This window comes from Lithobates pipiens, unplaced genomic scaffold, assembly GCF_037356315.1.
Source record: "Lithobates pipiens isolate NorthernLeopardFrog02 unplaced genomic scaffold, aLitPip1_a1.2 Scaffold_16, whole genome shotgun sequence".
In the NCBI taxonomy this organism is placed as follows: Eukaryota; Metazoa; Chordata; class Amphibia; order Anura; family Ranidae; genus Lithobates; species Lithobates pipiens.
Genome location: NW_027507748.1, coordinates 233,806,771 through 233,824,601, shown reverse-complemented (window position 1 = coordinate 233,824,601; position 17,831 = coordinate 233,806,771). Strand labels below are relative to the sequence as shown.

General features: G+C 38.6%; 1 protein-coding gene across 2 annotated transcripts in view; it reads right to left on the bottom strand.

Moving 5' to 3' along the window:
* Positions 1-17,831, bottom strand: part of PLXNA2 (plexin A2) — a 469,574-nt gene that overhangs the window by 167,952 nt on the left and 283,791 nt on the right. For both annotated transcript variants that reach the window (XR_013274456.1, XM_077481163.1), the window contains exons 7-9: positions 15,830-15,983; positions 11,994-12,090; positions 7,546-7,660 (exon numbers count right to left, since the gene is read on the bottom strand). Coding sequence is in view for 1 of the 2 variants with exons in the window: in XM_077481163.1 (XP_077337289.1) it covers positions 7,546-7,660; positions 11,994-12,090; positions 15,830-15,983 (366 nt within the window). In the remaining variant the exon portion in view is untranslated. The remainder of the gene's footprint in view (positions 1-7,545; positions 7,661-11,993; positions 12,091-15,829; positions 15,984-17,831) is intronic.

The window sequence follows — 17,831 nt, the reverse complement described above, 5'->3', positions numbered from 1 at the left end:
TAAACGCTATATACACTCACTTTTTTTTAGCCCAAAAGAGTTAACTACTGATGGTTTTTCATCTATTCACCTTTGTGTACATTTGATTAATCTCCAAATTGTGTGTGTTTCTAGCTTTATAAGACATGCATTATCCCTGTTTCTATTCCACAGCAGTACTGGTAACTGACATTCTAAAGGTCTTTGCTCCCACAGAGAGTTGCGGATACATACACTGCGTGTTTAAACAAATTTCATTACTTATTCTGCTAGAGTGCTATTCATATGCCGAGCAACCCCAGGGAACTGGACCAATCCATCATAGCTTTTGCCACTAACTTCTAGTAAGTTAAATAACAGCCCTAGGATAACAAACACATACAATATGTTGTTTTTTTTGTTGTTGTTTTTAACTGTATTGGCTCTACTATAGAAAGTATGTAAATAATTTTAGTAATAGTTCCCATAATTAAATACCTTGTTCATGAATTTTCATAAATTAGACATGGAGCGTAAATAATCTGAAGTCAAAAAGTTCACAAAACACACAAGAACATATATGAATATACATGCTGTCTGCTTTTGAGCCCATATCCTAATGTGTGTCATGAAGCCTAGGATGTAATTATTCTCACAACTATTTGCCACTACTATAACCTAAAAGACAGACAGGAACCCATATCATGCCCAGCCTTCCTCCTAAGTCCTGCCCGCGTCTGTTCACTTATTAAGTGTGGGATACAGATGCCTGTACATAAACAAAAAAAGTTTAACAAATTAAAAACATACCCCATTATTCATTACACTGCTATTAAAATTCATAATTAGAACAATTCCAAAACAAGATTCTATCACAATAAAATAGGAAACGGGGTGAATGCTTTTATTAGAAAGTTTATACCATTTTGGAAAGTAGCGAGGCGAGAATTATGGATAGATTTCTGGGGGATCTATTTACAGTATCTCACAAAAGTGAGAACATCTCACATTTTTGTAAATATTTTATTTTTTCATGTGACAACACTGAAGACATGACACTTTGCTACAATGTAAAGTGGTGAGTGTACAGCTTGTATACCAATGTAAATTGACTGTCCCCTCAAAATAACTCCAACACAAAGCCATTAATGTCTAAACCGCTGACAACAAAAGTGAGTACACCCCTAAGTGAAAATGTCCAAACTGGGCCCAAAGTGTCAATATTTTGTGTGGCCACCATTATTTTCCAACACTGCCTTAACCCTCTTGGGCATGGAGTTCACCAAAGCTTCACAGGTTGCCACTGGAGTCCTCTTCCACTCCTGCATGACAACATCACCGAGCTGGTGGATGTTAGAGACCTTGCGCTCCTCCACCTTCCATTTGAGGATGCCTCACAAATGCTCAAAAGGGTTTAGGTCTGAAGACATGCTTGGCTAATCCATCACCTTTTACCCTCAGCTTCTTTAGTGAGGCAGTGGTCGTCTTGGAGGTGTGTTTGGGGTCATTATGTTGGAATACTGCCCTATGGCCCAGTCTCGGAAGGGAGGGGATCATGCTCTGCTTCAGTGCGTCACAGTATATGTTGGCATTCATAAAAAACAAGAAAAATAGCCCTGGGACTTTAAATGAGGTTAGAGAGGTTTAGCCAATGTCCACAACAAACACTGAGACAAAATCAATTTATTTGTTTCAAAATGTTATGCAACAGAGCGGCAACAACAATGATTGTGAGTTACCCGGCATAATAGCCAATGTGCACAACACAAGTGAAAGTAAATATACAAAGATTTATTACAAATGTTATACATCCATGAGCAACAATAAAACGTAAAAGTTGCTGGGTCAGTAAATACACATATACAATAAAAAATGTACATACATGTGGACAGAAAATATGTAAACATAATGCAGACATCAATAATACCCAGCATGTACTGGCATAAACAAGCATCAATAGAGCCCTATGCATTTCGCGAGACCCTGCTCGCTTCTTCAGGGGGGATGCATGAATGTTGTATTGAAGGTCTGAGATAAATCGCCAAACGCTGATATCAAAATGGCAGCCGTGTAGTGCATCCAGCTCGGGAGCTGAGGGGGCGGAACAAACAAAAGCCACAACAGGGGAACATCCAGAGGATCAGCATGGTCTGGATAGGGGTATTTCTCCCTGCGTTCTCCACTTAGCCCCTTAATTTGTGTCTTGAAAACGTCTCAACGGAGTAAAAAATCCAATGGTTGTCAATTTGTTCTTAGAGATGTGACTGCTCTATCCAAAAAAAGTTGTGAATCGGAATCCCAGCCGTGCTGAACGTCTGAGCCCCACAAGGGCTTGAAGGTTACGGCCCCAACGTCATGTACGGGCGGTGACGCATGGGTGCCCATAAAATGTCCACCATCCAACGGGACCGTGCTGAAGAAGCAAGCAGGGTCTCGCAAAATGCAGAGGGCTCTATTGATGCTTGTTTTATGCCAGTACATGCTGGGTATTATTGATGTCTGCATTATGTTTACATATTTTCTGTCCACATGTATGTACATTTTTTATTGTGTATGTGTATTTACTGACCCAGCAACTTTTATGTTTTATTGTTGCTCATGGATGTATAACATTTGTAATAAATCTTTGTATATTTACTTTCACTTGTGTTGTGCACATTGGCTATTATGCCGGGTAACTCACAATCATTGTTGTTGCCGCTCTGTTGTATAACATTTTGAAACAAATAAATTGATTTTGTCTCAGTGTTTGTTGTGGACATTGGCTAAACCTCTCTCACCTCATTTAAAGTCCCAGGGCTATTTTTCTTGTTTTTTGTGCATTATTAGGGATGGAGGTGTCAGAGGGGTTACACCAGACCTTAATCTCCCTTCTATGTTGGCATTCATGGTTCCCTCAATGAAATGTAGCTTCCCAGTGCTGTCAGCACTCATGCAACCCCAGACCTTGACACTCCCACCACCATGCTTGACTGTAGGCAAGACACACTTGTCTTTGAACTCCTCACCTGGTTGCCGCCACACACACTTGACACCATCTGAACATTTATCTTGGTCGCATCAGATCACAGGACATGGTTCCAGTAATCCATGTTCTTAGTCTGCTTGTCTTCAGCAAACTATTTATGGGCTTTCTTGTGCATCATCTTTAGAATAGGCTTTCTTCTAGGACAACAGCCATGCAGACCAATTTTATGCAGTGTGCGGCATATAATCCGAGCACTGACAGACTGACCCCCTACCCCTTCAACCTCCACTCATACGTCTATTTCCCAAAGACAACCTCTGTATATGATTTGGAGCATGTGCACTCGACTTCCTTGGTTGACCATAGTGAGGCCTGCTCTGAGTGGAACCTGTCCTGTTAAACTGCTGTATGGTCTTGGCCACCATAATGTAGCTCAGTTTCAGGGTCTTGGCAATCTTCTTATAGCCTAGGCCATCTTTTGCACAACAATTCTTTTTTTTCAGATCCTCGGGGAGTTCTTTTTACGTTCGGTGCCATGCTGAACTTCCAGTGACCAGTATGAGAGAGTGAGAGTGATAACACCAAATTTAACATGCTTTAATGCTCCCCATTCACACCTGAGACCTTGTAACACTAATGGGTCACATGACACGGGGAGGGAGACTGGCTAATTGGGCCAAATTTGAACATTTTCACTTAGGGGCAAAAAGGAGACCCCCTTAATGGGACTTTAATAGACCACCAATGCCACTAAAATTTCAAGTAAAACTTACATTTTTATTCATTACACAATAAAATAAAAAGAGACACCCAGACACAAAGTGTCTCCAATAAAAATATACAGTCAGAGTGTCCCCACCGTATATACATGGAGGAGTGCTGTAACTAAGAATTGCCGCGATATTGCTATCTCCTGCTCTCTACCCCTGATGAAGGTTCTGCAATAGCAGAGACTGGAAACGCGTCGGGTTTGGGACATCTATGAGAGTATCAGTGTTTTTTTGTATAGATTTTTTTTTTGTGCATTTCTCTGACTGTATATTTTTATTGGAGACACTTTGTGTCTGGGTGTCACTATTTATTTTATTGTGTAATGAATAAAAATATAAGTTTTACTTGAAATTTTGGTGGCATTGGTGGTCTATTAAAGTCCCATTAAGGGGGTCTCTTTTTTGCATCTGATTTAGGGATGGGATCGCCATGCCACAGCTTTGGACACAGTGAAAGCCCCGTACTTTTTGTTTTCACTTAGGGGTGTACTCACTTTTGTTGCCAGCGGTTTAGACATTAATGGATGTGTGTTTAGTTATTTTAAGGGAACAGCACATTTACACTGTTATAAAAGCTGTACACTCACTACTTTACATTGTAGCAAAGTGTAATTTCTTCAGTGTTGTCACATGGAAACTCATAATACAGTAAAATATTTCCAAAAATGTGAGGGGTGTACTCACTTTTGTGAGATACTGTATTTTGGTGAATGCTTGCAACTGCAACACCCATACAAATACAAATAGCTAAGCACTGGCAAGCCAAGTTCTGTTGCTGTACATGGCTAATGATATTTTTTTTAATCCTCTCAGATAATAGAAAAATGTAATTTGCACACATGTGCTGAGTATTTACAGTAAACCAGTCATCAGTGAAATGCACGAGCTGCTATTGCTGACCTCCTTCAAAAAAAAAAAAAATCTTGCTGTCTGCTTGTTAGGCTGAGCAACTGGCTCAATAGTTTTTGAGTTACTGACCCAGAAAAAAGTATGCTGATTGAAAAAAAAAAAAATCAGAGAAGGGGCAGATTTCCTTATCTATAGTACATAATTTTCCTAAGTTACTTTGGGAACTCAGCATAACACTTTTGAAACTAGTATCTTCAGAAGGAGAGGTATAGCAATGGTTTTACAATTTCCCTCTGGACAGGTTTCTTACAGGTTTTATATGAAACACTAGATGGATTATAAATTATATTTTACGCTTTATTTTTTATTTTTTACACAGCACATATATTTTTCTGTATTTGACATATATGTCAACACTAAACAATAAATCTTTATAGAAATGCACTTTAGATTAATTTTAAAGTAGAACTATGAAATGATGTGTTTCAGCACTTAATTATAAGCCCATCTACACTTACAGTTTGCTCTTAGTCCCCCGCAAAGTCCCAAAACAACTGTTTATATATACTGTAATTGTTTTGGGTTTAAATGAAATTTCTAGCACAAAATGCAGGATTTAACATGTCTGTGAAAAATGTTAAATATTGCCCAGGTAGACTAGTGATTACGCTGATATGTCTATATCAGTGCATTGTTTGTTATGTGTAGTATGTAATCATGCACTGTTCATGTGGTTCTGTGTGTTTCCCTGATGGGATTTTTATACTCCTATATCTTTAGATGTTTACCATCCTTTGATTTTCAATAAATAGATTATTCATATTTTGGTGGCAGTCATGCAGTCCACACTCATTGTCACTTATAACGCCTTTTGTTTTTCCCAATCTTGGGGAGTATTTTTTATTGTCTGATATGTCAATAGAATGCTTCACTGAGTTTTTCTTGTGCTTTGGCCTTGATGAAGTCCACCAAAAAAATAAACTAAAACAAGGTAGAAGCAATATAAACACATTTAAATAGGATATTACCTGATTAAAGAGCAAAGAAAAAAATGCAGCTTCATTTATGATACCTTTTGATATGCTTCTATATAGTCCACCACTTACATCAGTAGTTAGAAAATACTGTATCAAAACTCTTGTAATTCACTTGAATCAGCAACATGTTAAAAGTCAAATGTTAATGGTCACACTGTAAAAAACACACCTGCAGCTGATACTGCAAACATTTCTTCATGCATTTTATTCTCAAATATTCTTCTGTATCTAAACCTTGTGATAAGGATCTTGCATAAATTATACTTCTAAAAAAGCCACATATATTGTAGAGTCAAAAAGTTGCAAAAAAAAATAAAAAATCCCACATTTGTGTCATCAGCTAGACATATTCCACCTTCTACACCAGTGATTCTCAACCAGGTTTCAGTGGAACCCTAGGGTTCCTCCAGAGGTTTGTAGGGGTTCCTTCAGCATTGGGCCATTTCTGCCTCTCAGATAAGTTCCCACTGACACCATTGATCTTTTTAACTATCTGTAAGGAGGTAATTCGTCCCAATGACCACCAGTGTAAGGACCATTTTTCCCATTGACCATTACACTAATGTATCATGAGTTGTAGATTTCTAATTTTTAGAAGAGGTTCCCTGCACCGGAGAACTATTTTAAGGGTTCCTCTGTGTTGAAAAGGTTGAGAAAGGCTGGTCTACACAGTAAACAATGGGAATAGTAAGTAAAGTTACTGGTGAATACAAAGAGATGGCAGGCTTACTATAGTTGATAAAGGATTAGGACAAACACTGCATGGTGAAAAAATTCACAATATGCAGTGATCGTGTGGTAATCAATGCAATGTAGCTTTTCATTATATAAATAGCTGATTAATATAATGCTAATTAAAAAACAATATGTATTATCATATGGTTAATGGGGCAATATTCAAATACAAGTAAAATCCTAACTGCTAGTCACAACAATAAATAAGGTATATGATCCACAAAACCACTGCATAATGATGTAATCAACAAAATGGCTAATTTGCTGTAGTTCACAGACAACTGAACAAATACTACTCTCGTTAAAGATATTTACTATATGCAGTGATGTTATAATATTTTAAAATAGTACAATTTCTGTGAATTGTTTCATTCCAAAACTTGTTTTGCATTACAACATTACTTTCTTATAGTCATAGTACAATAAGAGCATTACAAACGATTAACAACTTTTAATTTGAAAGTTTTCTAAATACTATTGTAAGTGGTGGAAAAGTCCCCGATGATATCATTTATTTATTAATTGTGAATAAAATCTCCTTTTTGGGGACTATTATTTACCTTTAAAGATTTTTTGATATGCATCTGGTTACTGAAAGAAAATGACTACTATAGAAAAATGTTATTATGCGCACATCTGACAATTTGTAAGGCTAGTGTATGATGGTTTCAGTTTTCCCTGCTCAATGTGAAAGTTCAGGCACTAAATATGCATATAGAGTACCTGCCTGGCTGCTTGATATGTGGACAAGCTATGTGTAAGATATGTGTATTAGCTGGCTGCTAATACACTGGTCGACAATTTAGAAGATTATGTCAACAAACTTGGCAGCGATGGCACCATACCAACATTTGTAAGGAAAAAAAAATTAAACAATAGGATCAGTCGACAGCAGTGTCAGTTGCCTTTATGGTAATGAAAATCTGCAAGCTTAAGTGTAGGCCAAGAGTCCTTAACTGTGACTATAACATCAGTCATGCAATGTAATGGTGGAGAGCTCTGTAGCCACTTGGTATCAAGTGAATTTGTATGAATGGAATGCGTGAGCATCTGACAGAACACCAACACAACAGAGGTCTGGGTTGGCTACACAACTAAACCAACCCTTGCTGATATGGTTATTGGTAAGTGAAGGCTTGAAGGAGTGAAAAAGATTGGCAGCGTTCTTTATATCTGTGCATACAAGCCAATTGATCGTCCTAGAAAAAAAAACTGTACAGTGTAATACCTCAGAGACGTTGACACGGCCTTCCTGAAAAGAGCATGTAGTGGGATCATGAGTGCAGAGGTTGCGGTATTTGCACCAGTGGCAGCGGAATGCACTATTCACACATGACAAGCACCTGTAGAAAACAGAGAAAGAATTTCTCAGAGCTGGTTAAAGGTCTGACTAAATATACTAAAAACAATATCTCTGGGCCGCCAATATCTTATTTCAACATTTTTTGCTGTTGGGCAGTTTGTGGTTGTTAATGTTTAATCTACATTTAAATACAATTCAGCTCTACATTTAATAAAGTAATAAATATATGGAATGACAAGCAGCTAGAAATGTAGAATTACACAAGTAAATAAAACCTTAAAATACATCTAGCCTGAGAATACCCTTAAAAATTAAACATATTCCGAAAGTCAGTGACAAAACATACAGTGGGGAATAAAATTGATTTTTTTTGAGAGAGAGAGGTGTAAATGACAGATACATACACTGAAAGACAGACAGATGATTCAGTTTACAAAGAGACCACCCGTGACTGGATGACAGGGGAATCTGTTTAGATTTCTGTGACAAGTCCATCTAAACATTTAGCAGCAAATGCCAACAAAAAAAACACTCTATGGTCTAAGACAAAGTCTGGACTTCTCGTTTTACCATGATTTTTGTATTTAACTATCTAGATTTAGCACTTCATCTAAGACATAAACGTTTGTAGTAAAAAAGCATAGAATATCTCTAGAACCAGCCAACTAGTATAAACAGCTACTTCCTCTGCATATACATTGAACATGGCCGAGCATAAACAGTAGAGGTTTCCTGTAACCAAGAAAGACTCTAACAGCATAAACACTGCATCACGTTGACATACTTTAAACATACATGTATTTGCTTTAAATATATCTAGTTACACGCTTGTAGCAAGTATCGTCTGTCAATACAACCTCAATATTTATACCAAAGCATATCAAAATACCAGATTTAACTGCATCGTATTACATATTAGTCTTTGCTCTGAACCTGCAGTTATTCAATTGCAAAAAATCTTCTGCAGTTATGAACCATAAGAAAAAATGTAGATTTTTAAACCTGAAGAAAACATGCATTATAGATGCACTTGTCTACTGCCACTTTACCCAGGATAGATTTTGTATGGCAATAAAGTACAGTCTTGAAATGAAAAATTATCAACTTCACATGTCTGCACCATACTGCTGAAGACCATGGATGTTGCTAGGTCTAGGCCAGCTTTGTGCCCCTGTAAGTGAAACCAGGCTTACAGATTAATTGATCTGTAGCCATGGTGGTTTGGTGCTGGCATAGTTTTAGAGCATACAACACTCAACCAAGCCAGTGCCATGGAACCAAAAGACACTTGTTGTCTCACTTGTGAGTGACCAGTGACACAAGTGATCTCAGCTGCATTCTGTACTGCATGCTGTGTATTGCATACCCTGGACCACTGCAATTTGTATGCTTTTCTGCATGTTACATACTTTGAACTGCTGCAATCTGTATGCTGTACTGTATGCCGTACATACTATGGAACACTGCATATTGCAAACCACATAACAATGTGTACTCCACATAAAAAGACAATTGTGCTCTGCATTTTTTGCTCTGCATTACATTTGCTTTACATTGCAGTGATCCTGTGGAAAATACACCAGGCACACACTACAAATAGCTGCTCTCTGTATGATGTGCTATAGTTTACATTCCTGAGTCTAAACTTTGTACATGCATACCACTAGAATATTTTTAGGATCCAGAATTTCATCTTGCTCAATGAAGGGGCACTCTTTTGCTACACATAATGTTAAATACAACACAATTAAGAAACTACTCACAATAAATCACACAGTTTCTGTGATTTGTATATATTTAGCTACAAAAGGAAAAATATGCTTTTAAACAACCCAAGTTAAAGAACTCCCCCTCTCTTTTATCCTCAAGCTACCTATACCCCATGTATTTAAATGTGGGAAAAACAGTTTGGGACAAGCTCCGATTCTCCTCTGAGTTCTCCTCTGAGTTCAGTTAAGCCCCACAGTAGTACAATTTTGATGTCTAATCTCCAGAAGGCTTTTTCATTAAAGTCTCTGGGAAAAAGTCACAAGTCACAAGTCAGAAGAGGACAAGAGCATAGTCGGCATAGGTCATAAATCCTCAGTCAGGTTGCCTGTTGATCAGAGGAAAGTACAAAGAGGTATATGTAGTGGTTGGGGGTAGGTCTAAGTAGTACAGTAACCCACAGCATACATATTTTATTGTGGTGACTCTGAAAAAAACAAGAGTATAAAGAGCTTGATCCTGATTATTGCAGAAAGATGCATAATTTGGCCATTTTGCAATGGCGAGATAACAGTGAACAGAGTAAGCCTGATTTACTAAACTGTGAAATGAGGTTTAGTGCAGTAAATTAACTTGGTTTACTTCAAAAATCCAATTGAAGACTAAGAGATACCCTATTTTTTCAATATCCATACACATGAATGCATGTGTATGTTGATTTTAATCCACTTCGCTTCACACTTTTTTAGGTCAAACCCAATGAAAAGGCAGATTACAGAGAATATTTTAAGGTTGCATTTTATAGCTTCAATATATATATATATATATATATATATATATATATATATATATAAATATTTTACATAATCTACACAAGTCTGTTTCATTAATGAAGGAAAAACACTTTGAGAGCGAACATATTTGTATGCCTGCACCTTAAAACCATTTTTTTTCACACTGCAATAATACTATTCATTTTAAGTACAACCCTAAATAGAATTAACAAGCGTTGAAGAGCCAAAGCCATTTTCCACATTTTGATACCACCATCATAAGGTTTTTTTTTTCTCAGAATCCTTACTCACTAAACTAAAAACTACTGTTAAAGAGGAAACCTGATGGGTTTACTTCCTCTTTGTTTCCCTGCAAAGGTAAAGCATAATGGACTACTGTGCTTCGCTTAGTAGCCCATTATGTGTCACTTACCTGACACAGGAGCCAGCGATGTCACCGTTGTCCCCTCTTCCATGGAGTGTCCATCCTCTTTCCGGGATTTCGTGGCTCCATCGCTGTGATTGCATGCGCACGGGAGCCGCTACTAATGGAATATTGCCATTAGCAGCGCCATGCTCAGTGCACCTGCGCGCCGCTGTCTACGGTTAATGTGCCATAGACAGCGGTGCCTGCCTTTTTGCAAATATCTCCTGAACCGTGTAGGTTTAGGAGATATTTCTTGAACCTACAGGTAAGTCTTAATATAGGCTTACCTGTAGGTCAAAGTGGTCTGTAAGGGTTTACAAACACTTTAAACGTGTTATGCATTTGCTTGTCAATACTAGCACAGTTCCAGTGAAATACAAGGCAGAAAGCCAGACTTGAGGGGGTTGCAGTGGTACAGTATATGCTGAAAAAAGTACTACCACATCACAAGGCTACAGGGTAAATAAAATGTAATGAATTCTCACTTGTGACATTTCAATAAAGCCCTGACAAAATGAAAGGCTTACTGGTGAGAATGAACCTTAAATGATAAGTTCACCTTTGGCAGACCTTTTTAATAAAGTGACCTTGCAGAAAAGGAGCACCAGTAGATTAAAACTAACTGTTCAGCTTTAAAAAATAAGTCACTTCTGCAATAGGGGAAGAGAGGTTGCACTGCTCATGTGTGGATTTGCAAACAGGGAGACACTCACTACTGTGAAGTTGGGGCATCATAGAAACTAGCCAAAAAAGGAACATGAACAAATATGTGAATTTTTGAGCCAGGCTTATGTGCTACAAACAATTGGTTTTAATGTACTGGACGGACCTTGCCCACATAGTTGCTGCCAAAGGTGAAACTTTTTACACTAATGAAAAACTGGAGCATATGAATACAGAGCAAACATGCTGCTGTAAAAAGGTCCCTTGACACCTATTCATGCATGCATTGACATATTCTGTGATGTGTGTTATAATGCACATACCACATCATGTGATATAAATGCATTACGGCCATTTAAAATGGCAACCCAGCATACACATTATGTTTTGCCATATGCCCAAGCCTTCTTTGCGCCACAATGCATACATGTGAATGTATTGTGCTTAGTAGTGTGCTGTGTTGGCTTGTGCGTTAAATCCATATTCAGATCCCATTCCGCAGCATATGCTAATGCTCACATAGGTGTGAATAGTGCCTATGTCAGTACAGCTCACATTATATGTGCAAAGCTCTTTCTTGCGCTAGAAGTGCCCAAGTACTCCCTGCACAATCAAATGAATATAAATATCTCCAAATTATGAATTGCATTATACAATGACATTTAATCATTCTACTGACCAGCAAGCTGAGATTGCAATTAGAATATATTTATTTTTATACTCCGCTAACTGGCGGGACAATGCTAAAAATGAAGCCATTATGCATCCTAAACTGTAATTTTTGAACAACAGAGATTTCTTACAGTTGATGGCCACTGCAGTTGTAGAATTTGAAGTCTGTGCTCACAAAAATCTTTCCAGTCTCTTTGGAGATCAGTTGTAGTTCCACACCATACCAGTCTAAAAGAAAATTGACTACAATTACAATGGCACCTACATCATAAAAAGACATAAACTGACATACATTCAAGATGTACCAATAGTTTGGGTTCTAGAATATATTGCTCCCCCATCTGCTGGTCTTCGAGTAAACATCGAAAAGTTCGAGAATTCTGCTAACCTACAGTATGGAAGTACTAATAGAGACACATATCTAAGACATATCTGCCAACCTCAAGGGTATAGGAAGCAAATGGGAAGACGCTTAAAAAAATACAAAATGGTACTGTATCTGACATTGTAGACTTTTAAGTGTATCAAAAGTCAATGATGTTGATCTACTGTACTAATAGTAACTAGTCTGTTCATTTTGCAAAAAAAGTTGCACATTACATCAGGGAAATTTTTCCAAGAGCTTAGTAAATAAGGTGAAGCTCTGACTTCCATCATCCATTTGTGTAAAAGCAAAAATTGTGTATTTTTTAATTTATTTTTTATTGCACTTGATTGGGTATTCATTGGAAAGTGAAATTTCACCAAATTTACTACGTTCTGGGGAAAATCCCCCAGCTAAGGGAAACTTGCTATTTGGTTTTAGTAAATGAATCCCAGTGCATCTATGTTTTGCATAGTGTGGAAAGGTTAAAATCCAGGGTTCTGGAAACTATCTGGTCTGTGTAACATCGAGGATGTTCTCTTTAATAGTTTCCTGGAGACAGGAAGATTGAGAAAGGCTCTCCAAAATGAGTGAAAATCATTCTTTATCCCAGAACAAGTGTCTCCTTTATAAAAGGTGAATCTCCCCAGGGGCAAAATAGACAGCATGCTGGGTTCACCTTATCTGCTGAGCGTCTCACAGCAGGGGGTCCGGTGCATTCCCCATTCAAGTCGGAATTAGGTCCGAATTTTTGGCTGAATTCGGACCTGAAACAAGACCAAAAACACACAGGTCCCTTCTGCAGCGGCGCCAGGAGATGTGTAAACTGGCTACATTGTGAGCCCATCACACTCTCCTGTCATGCGTCAGGAAACCCGCATCCAATTCTCATAAGTGTGAACCCAGCCTTACAAGCCAGCCAGCAATGAAAACAAATTACACTGTTTAACAATGTGCTAAAAGCAGAGTTTTTGTTGCACAACATTTGCAAATATAATGTTAGTACAAATTGATTGATGCTGTTGTCGTTTTTGCTTAGCAATAAATACCTGACAGGGGTTCTAATAATCCTTCCCCACTTCTTTCAAAACTAAAAAAAAGTTTTAGCTTCCAAAATACTTTAGATGGCAAATTCTAATTGGTTACACATACACATACAGATGCTTCTCATAGGATGGATACTAGAATGGAATCACAATTTTAATAAATCTCATATACTTTATAAAACCCATATACAGTTTACACTGCTTTTTTCTTCCTGCAACAGCATAGCATCAGGATTTTATGACAAGCTGTCTGACATACATTTGGCAGATGTCACTGATTAGCATATTAACTTATGTGTACTGAATTCAATTTTGCTCTACATGCTGCCTGTGTGAACACTACATACTTGAAATGGGTTGTCTGTGTGAAACTCATCCTATGCCCTGTATCCTAAGTTTAACTTTATCTTTTAACTTATCTATATTACAGAGACTGAATACCTTCCTGATTTGTTTGACTGGAAAAGACTGATGTTAGCTTTTATAGATCGGCTTGTCTTGTGTAAAACGTTTGCGCTTGTTCCCATCTATCCTTTATTAATTCCACCCCATATACATTTAACTTTGGAACAGACTTTGGAGGATGGCACCCTTATCCAGGGGCAAGTGAACTCTTAAAACATAATTTTTTAGCATTACTGCCCTGGCAATTAACACATTCCACTTTAACTATAGCCAACCATTTACAAATGGTACTCCTGGCAGACTTCAGGACAACCTGTATTTCCCATCTCCAGTCCAGTTACTACACTCTTTACCCTTAAACTGTGATTTCTGTACTCTCCCTATCCAGCCCCACAGCTTATAATCATTTTCACTCCCACACTTTTCTTGTTACTGCACCCACCTTCTACTCATTCTGAACTTACATGCCGACATAACCCTGAGAACATTGGGACACGTGCATTTATATAAACATTGCTCCCGTCTTGCTTCTCTTATCATCACTCTTCCTCTGATTTCTGGGTATATTTCACCCAGTCCTGGCCCTCTGCTATCTAACCTTTACCCCCACACCTGGCAATACACTCTACACACAGTCCACATACTCTAATTTCTATTCCCTGGCTTCCAAGGACCAGCCTCTCTCCCTTCTAAACTTTTTATCTATAATTCCCATAACCTACTAGGAGATACTGAAACCTGGCTTGAGGTATCTTGACATTACCTATCCAGCTGCCCCCTCTCATGTTGGCCTCTTCTGAACTCACTCGCCCAGACCCAGCTGATGAAAGTGAGGTGGAGTTGGAATCCTTCTATCCCCACAAAGCACTTTCAAGTTTTTTTTTGTTTTTTTTTACACCTTCCTCTCTTACATAGTAGGTTACATAGTGGGTGAGGTTGAAAAAGACACAAGTCCATTGAGTCCAATGTGTGTGATTATATGTCAGTATTACATTGTATATCCCTGTATGTTGCGGCCATTCAGATGCTTACCTAATAGTTTCTTGAAACTATCGATGCTCCCCGCTGAGACCACTGCCTGTGGAAGGGAATTCCACATCCTTGCTGCTCTTACAGTAAAGAACCCTCTACTTAGTTTAATGTTAAACCTCTTTTCTTCTAATTTTAATGAGTGGCGACGAGTCTTGTTAAACTCCCTTCTGAAAAAAAGTTTTATCCCTATTGTGGGGTCACTAGTATGGTATTTGTATATTGAAATCATATCCCCTCTAAAGCGTTTCTTCTCCAGAGAGAACAAGTTCAGTGCTCACAACCTTTCCTCGTATCTAATATCCTCCTGACCATTTATTAGCTTTGTTGTCCTTCTCTGTACTTGCTCCATTTCTAGTACATCCTTCCTGAGGACTGGTGCCCATAATTGGACAGCAATCTCTAAGTGCGGCAAGAGTCTTGTAGAGCAGGAGAATTATCTCTGGAATTAATCCCCTTTTTTAATGCATGCAAATATTCTGTTTGCTTTGTTAGCAGCAGCTTGGCATTGCATGCCATTGCTGAGCCTGTCATCTACTAGGACCCCCAGGTCCTTTTCCATCCTAGATTCCCTCAGAGGTATCTTTGTCACTCTCCTCTTTTGAAGCTTACTGTATTTGCTCTTTTCTCCAGTTTCTTCTAGGTTTCCTGTCATTTATTTGCCCCAAGCCTGAGGTCATGCTTCATTAAAGACATCTCTGCATGTGTACCTTACTTTCTCTACTCTGTAATACCCACCATTATTCTTTGTGGCCTCAACATTCCTGTTAGTGCTAACACCCTGGCTACCTCTCCAACTAATCTAATCTTTTGACCAGATTCCTACTCAGTCTGACTGCAACAATCTTGTACGCTCCCACCTCTTCACTTCTTGCAACCTCTCCAACAGCCCCTTTTTCTCTACCATCACAACATTGTCAATATTTCCTCAGTCAAGGATCAGGAACAATAATATACATATAAGGTGTCAAGCAAGTCAGTACTCATACTCCTTTTCCAGACAAATTGCTTTAAGTACAATACCCTTGCCCCAGTCTGACAGTTGCACCCAGGCTCATTGCAAGTCTATTGTGAGCTATAGGTGTAAAATTAATTAAATAAAATTGAAGGAAAAAGGTCATACCTTGATCTGCAGGAATGATTGGTACATCTTTTGAGGATGGTGAAACACAGACAATTTTATTGCCAGACACTTGCCCCTCGACCTGAGTAATGTTACCAAATGAGCAAGTTACGCCAACAGAAAGATCTGGGACATCAGTGACTTCCAGAGTGAGCTAGAAAGAAGAATAAGTTTGTATATTTTATTAATTTCTACTTTTAGATTTTTTCCCCTTACCATTAGAAATCATACCACAATTTATCAGTTTGTCTGTGTACAGAAGGGATTAATATTGAGAGGGAGGAAAAAAGAACTGCTTACTTACATTTAGTTAGTGCACCTATTGTGGCTGTGCTTTTGAAATAAGTGTATATTTGTGACAGTAGTAGCAATGTTTGCTGCTGAAGGAAAGCCTGAATTCTATTGTGTGCAATTTCTTTGAAATTATTCTGAAATATTTGCTTATGATTTAAAATAGAAGTAAAGGATTTTTTTTTCGGAATCATACTTACCTCGGTGGATGCAGCATGGGTCCAATGTCCCCCGGCGCCTCTGCAATGAGAGCATCTCAGTTTTCAGAGCCCCCTGAGCAGAGAGATGCTGACTGTCAGTCAGTGCTCTCTGCTCTTCTCCCTCCTCGCTCACTGGAGCATAGAGCTGTGGAGGGGGCGGGGGCGGCCGGCTCAGTCTCTTAGCAGCTCGCTGAGAGAGTGAGTTGGGGGGGTCAATCCAGGCACCTGGCAGAACCAGACTTTTTAGTGATGATGCAGTGGACTGAAATCTGTGATGTCAGCTCTGGCCATGCGATAACGGGAACCTTGCTGTAAATCTAACAGCTGGAGCATCCTCTTTGTTGCAACAACATTTACAGTGGCACCCTTGTGAATAGAAAGTATCATGGCTGTTCACTCATAAATATATCTTATTAATATTGTTAAAATGTATTTTGATGCAGCTCTTATGAGTAGTTTAAAGCATGCTCTTTGCTCATTAAAGTGATTGCAGTGATTCCCATGTTTTTAAATTAAAATAACAAACATGTTATACTTACCTGCTCTGTACAGCGGTTTTGCACTGAGCAGCCCAGATCCTCCTCGTCTCGGGTCCACTACTGGTGCTTCTGGCTCCTCCGCTCAGTCAAGCATCCCCATAGCAAACCACTTGCTCTGCTTGCTCTAAAGCATCACTTTGTGTGTCCAGAAACACAAAGAATGTGGCTTAGCCCTGACCCTTGCTCTCTCCTCACTATCAAACACAATCACTGGCTGTGATTGAAGGCAAAGGCTCCCACTGCTGTCTCTAAACCAATAAGGAGGGAGAGAGCTAAGAGAGCCGCTGCTCTTGTACACATCGCTGGATCAAGATTGGGCTCAGGTAAGCGGGGGTTGGGGGGGGGGGGTTGTATGCAGAAGTTTTTTTTACCATATTGCAGAGAATCCATTAAGGTATAACAACTTCTGCCTTTAGAACCGCTGTGTCTGATGTCACACAGTGGGAGGAACAAAATAAGTTTTTCTTACTGTGTTTATGGAGGCCAATACCACCAGTTACATCCTTACTGGGCTCACTGATGGGATAGGGGAGCCTGGTAGACCCTCTTCTGCTACCTGCAGAAGTGATCCAGTGGCTGTATAGTCTCTCAGATTACTTTACATTGTGCAGAATTGCCTGCTCTAAAAAATTATAGCGAGATCACAGTTGTAGCCTCCGCCACAATCCTAGTTTAACATATATACAGTACATATGGCGGAATTAAGGTGGTTAGAGAGACACATTTTCCCAGTCTACTTCTCCAACACATAGATTGGCAGGTAGTATTTTTACGAAAAAGATATAGAACATAAATCAGTAGTCCAATTAAAAATGTTTTCACAAAAAGATTCACACAACTTTCATCCAAGAATCATATATTTTTCTAATGGGATTCATTTTGAAAACTGTGTGATTATGTAAAACCTTTCACAAATAGTATTTAAAACTGATTTTCTGTTATAATATATAACATATAAAAAAATGTAATACA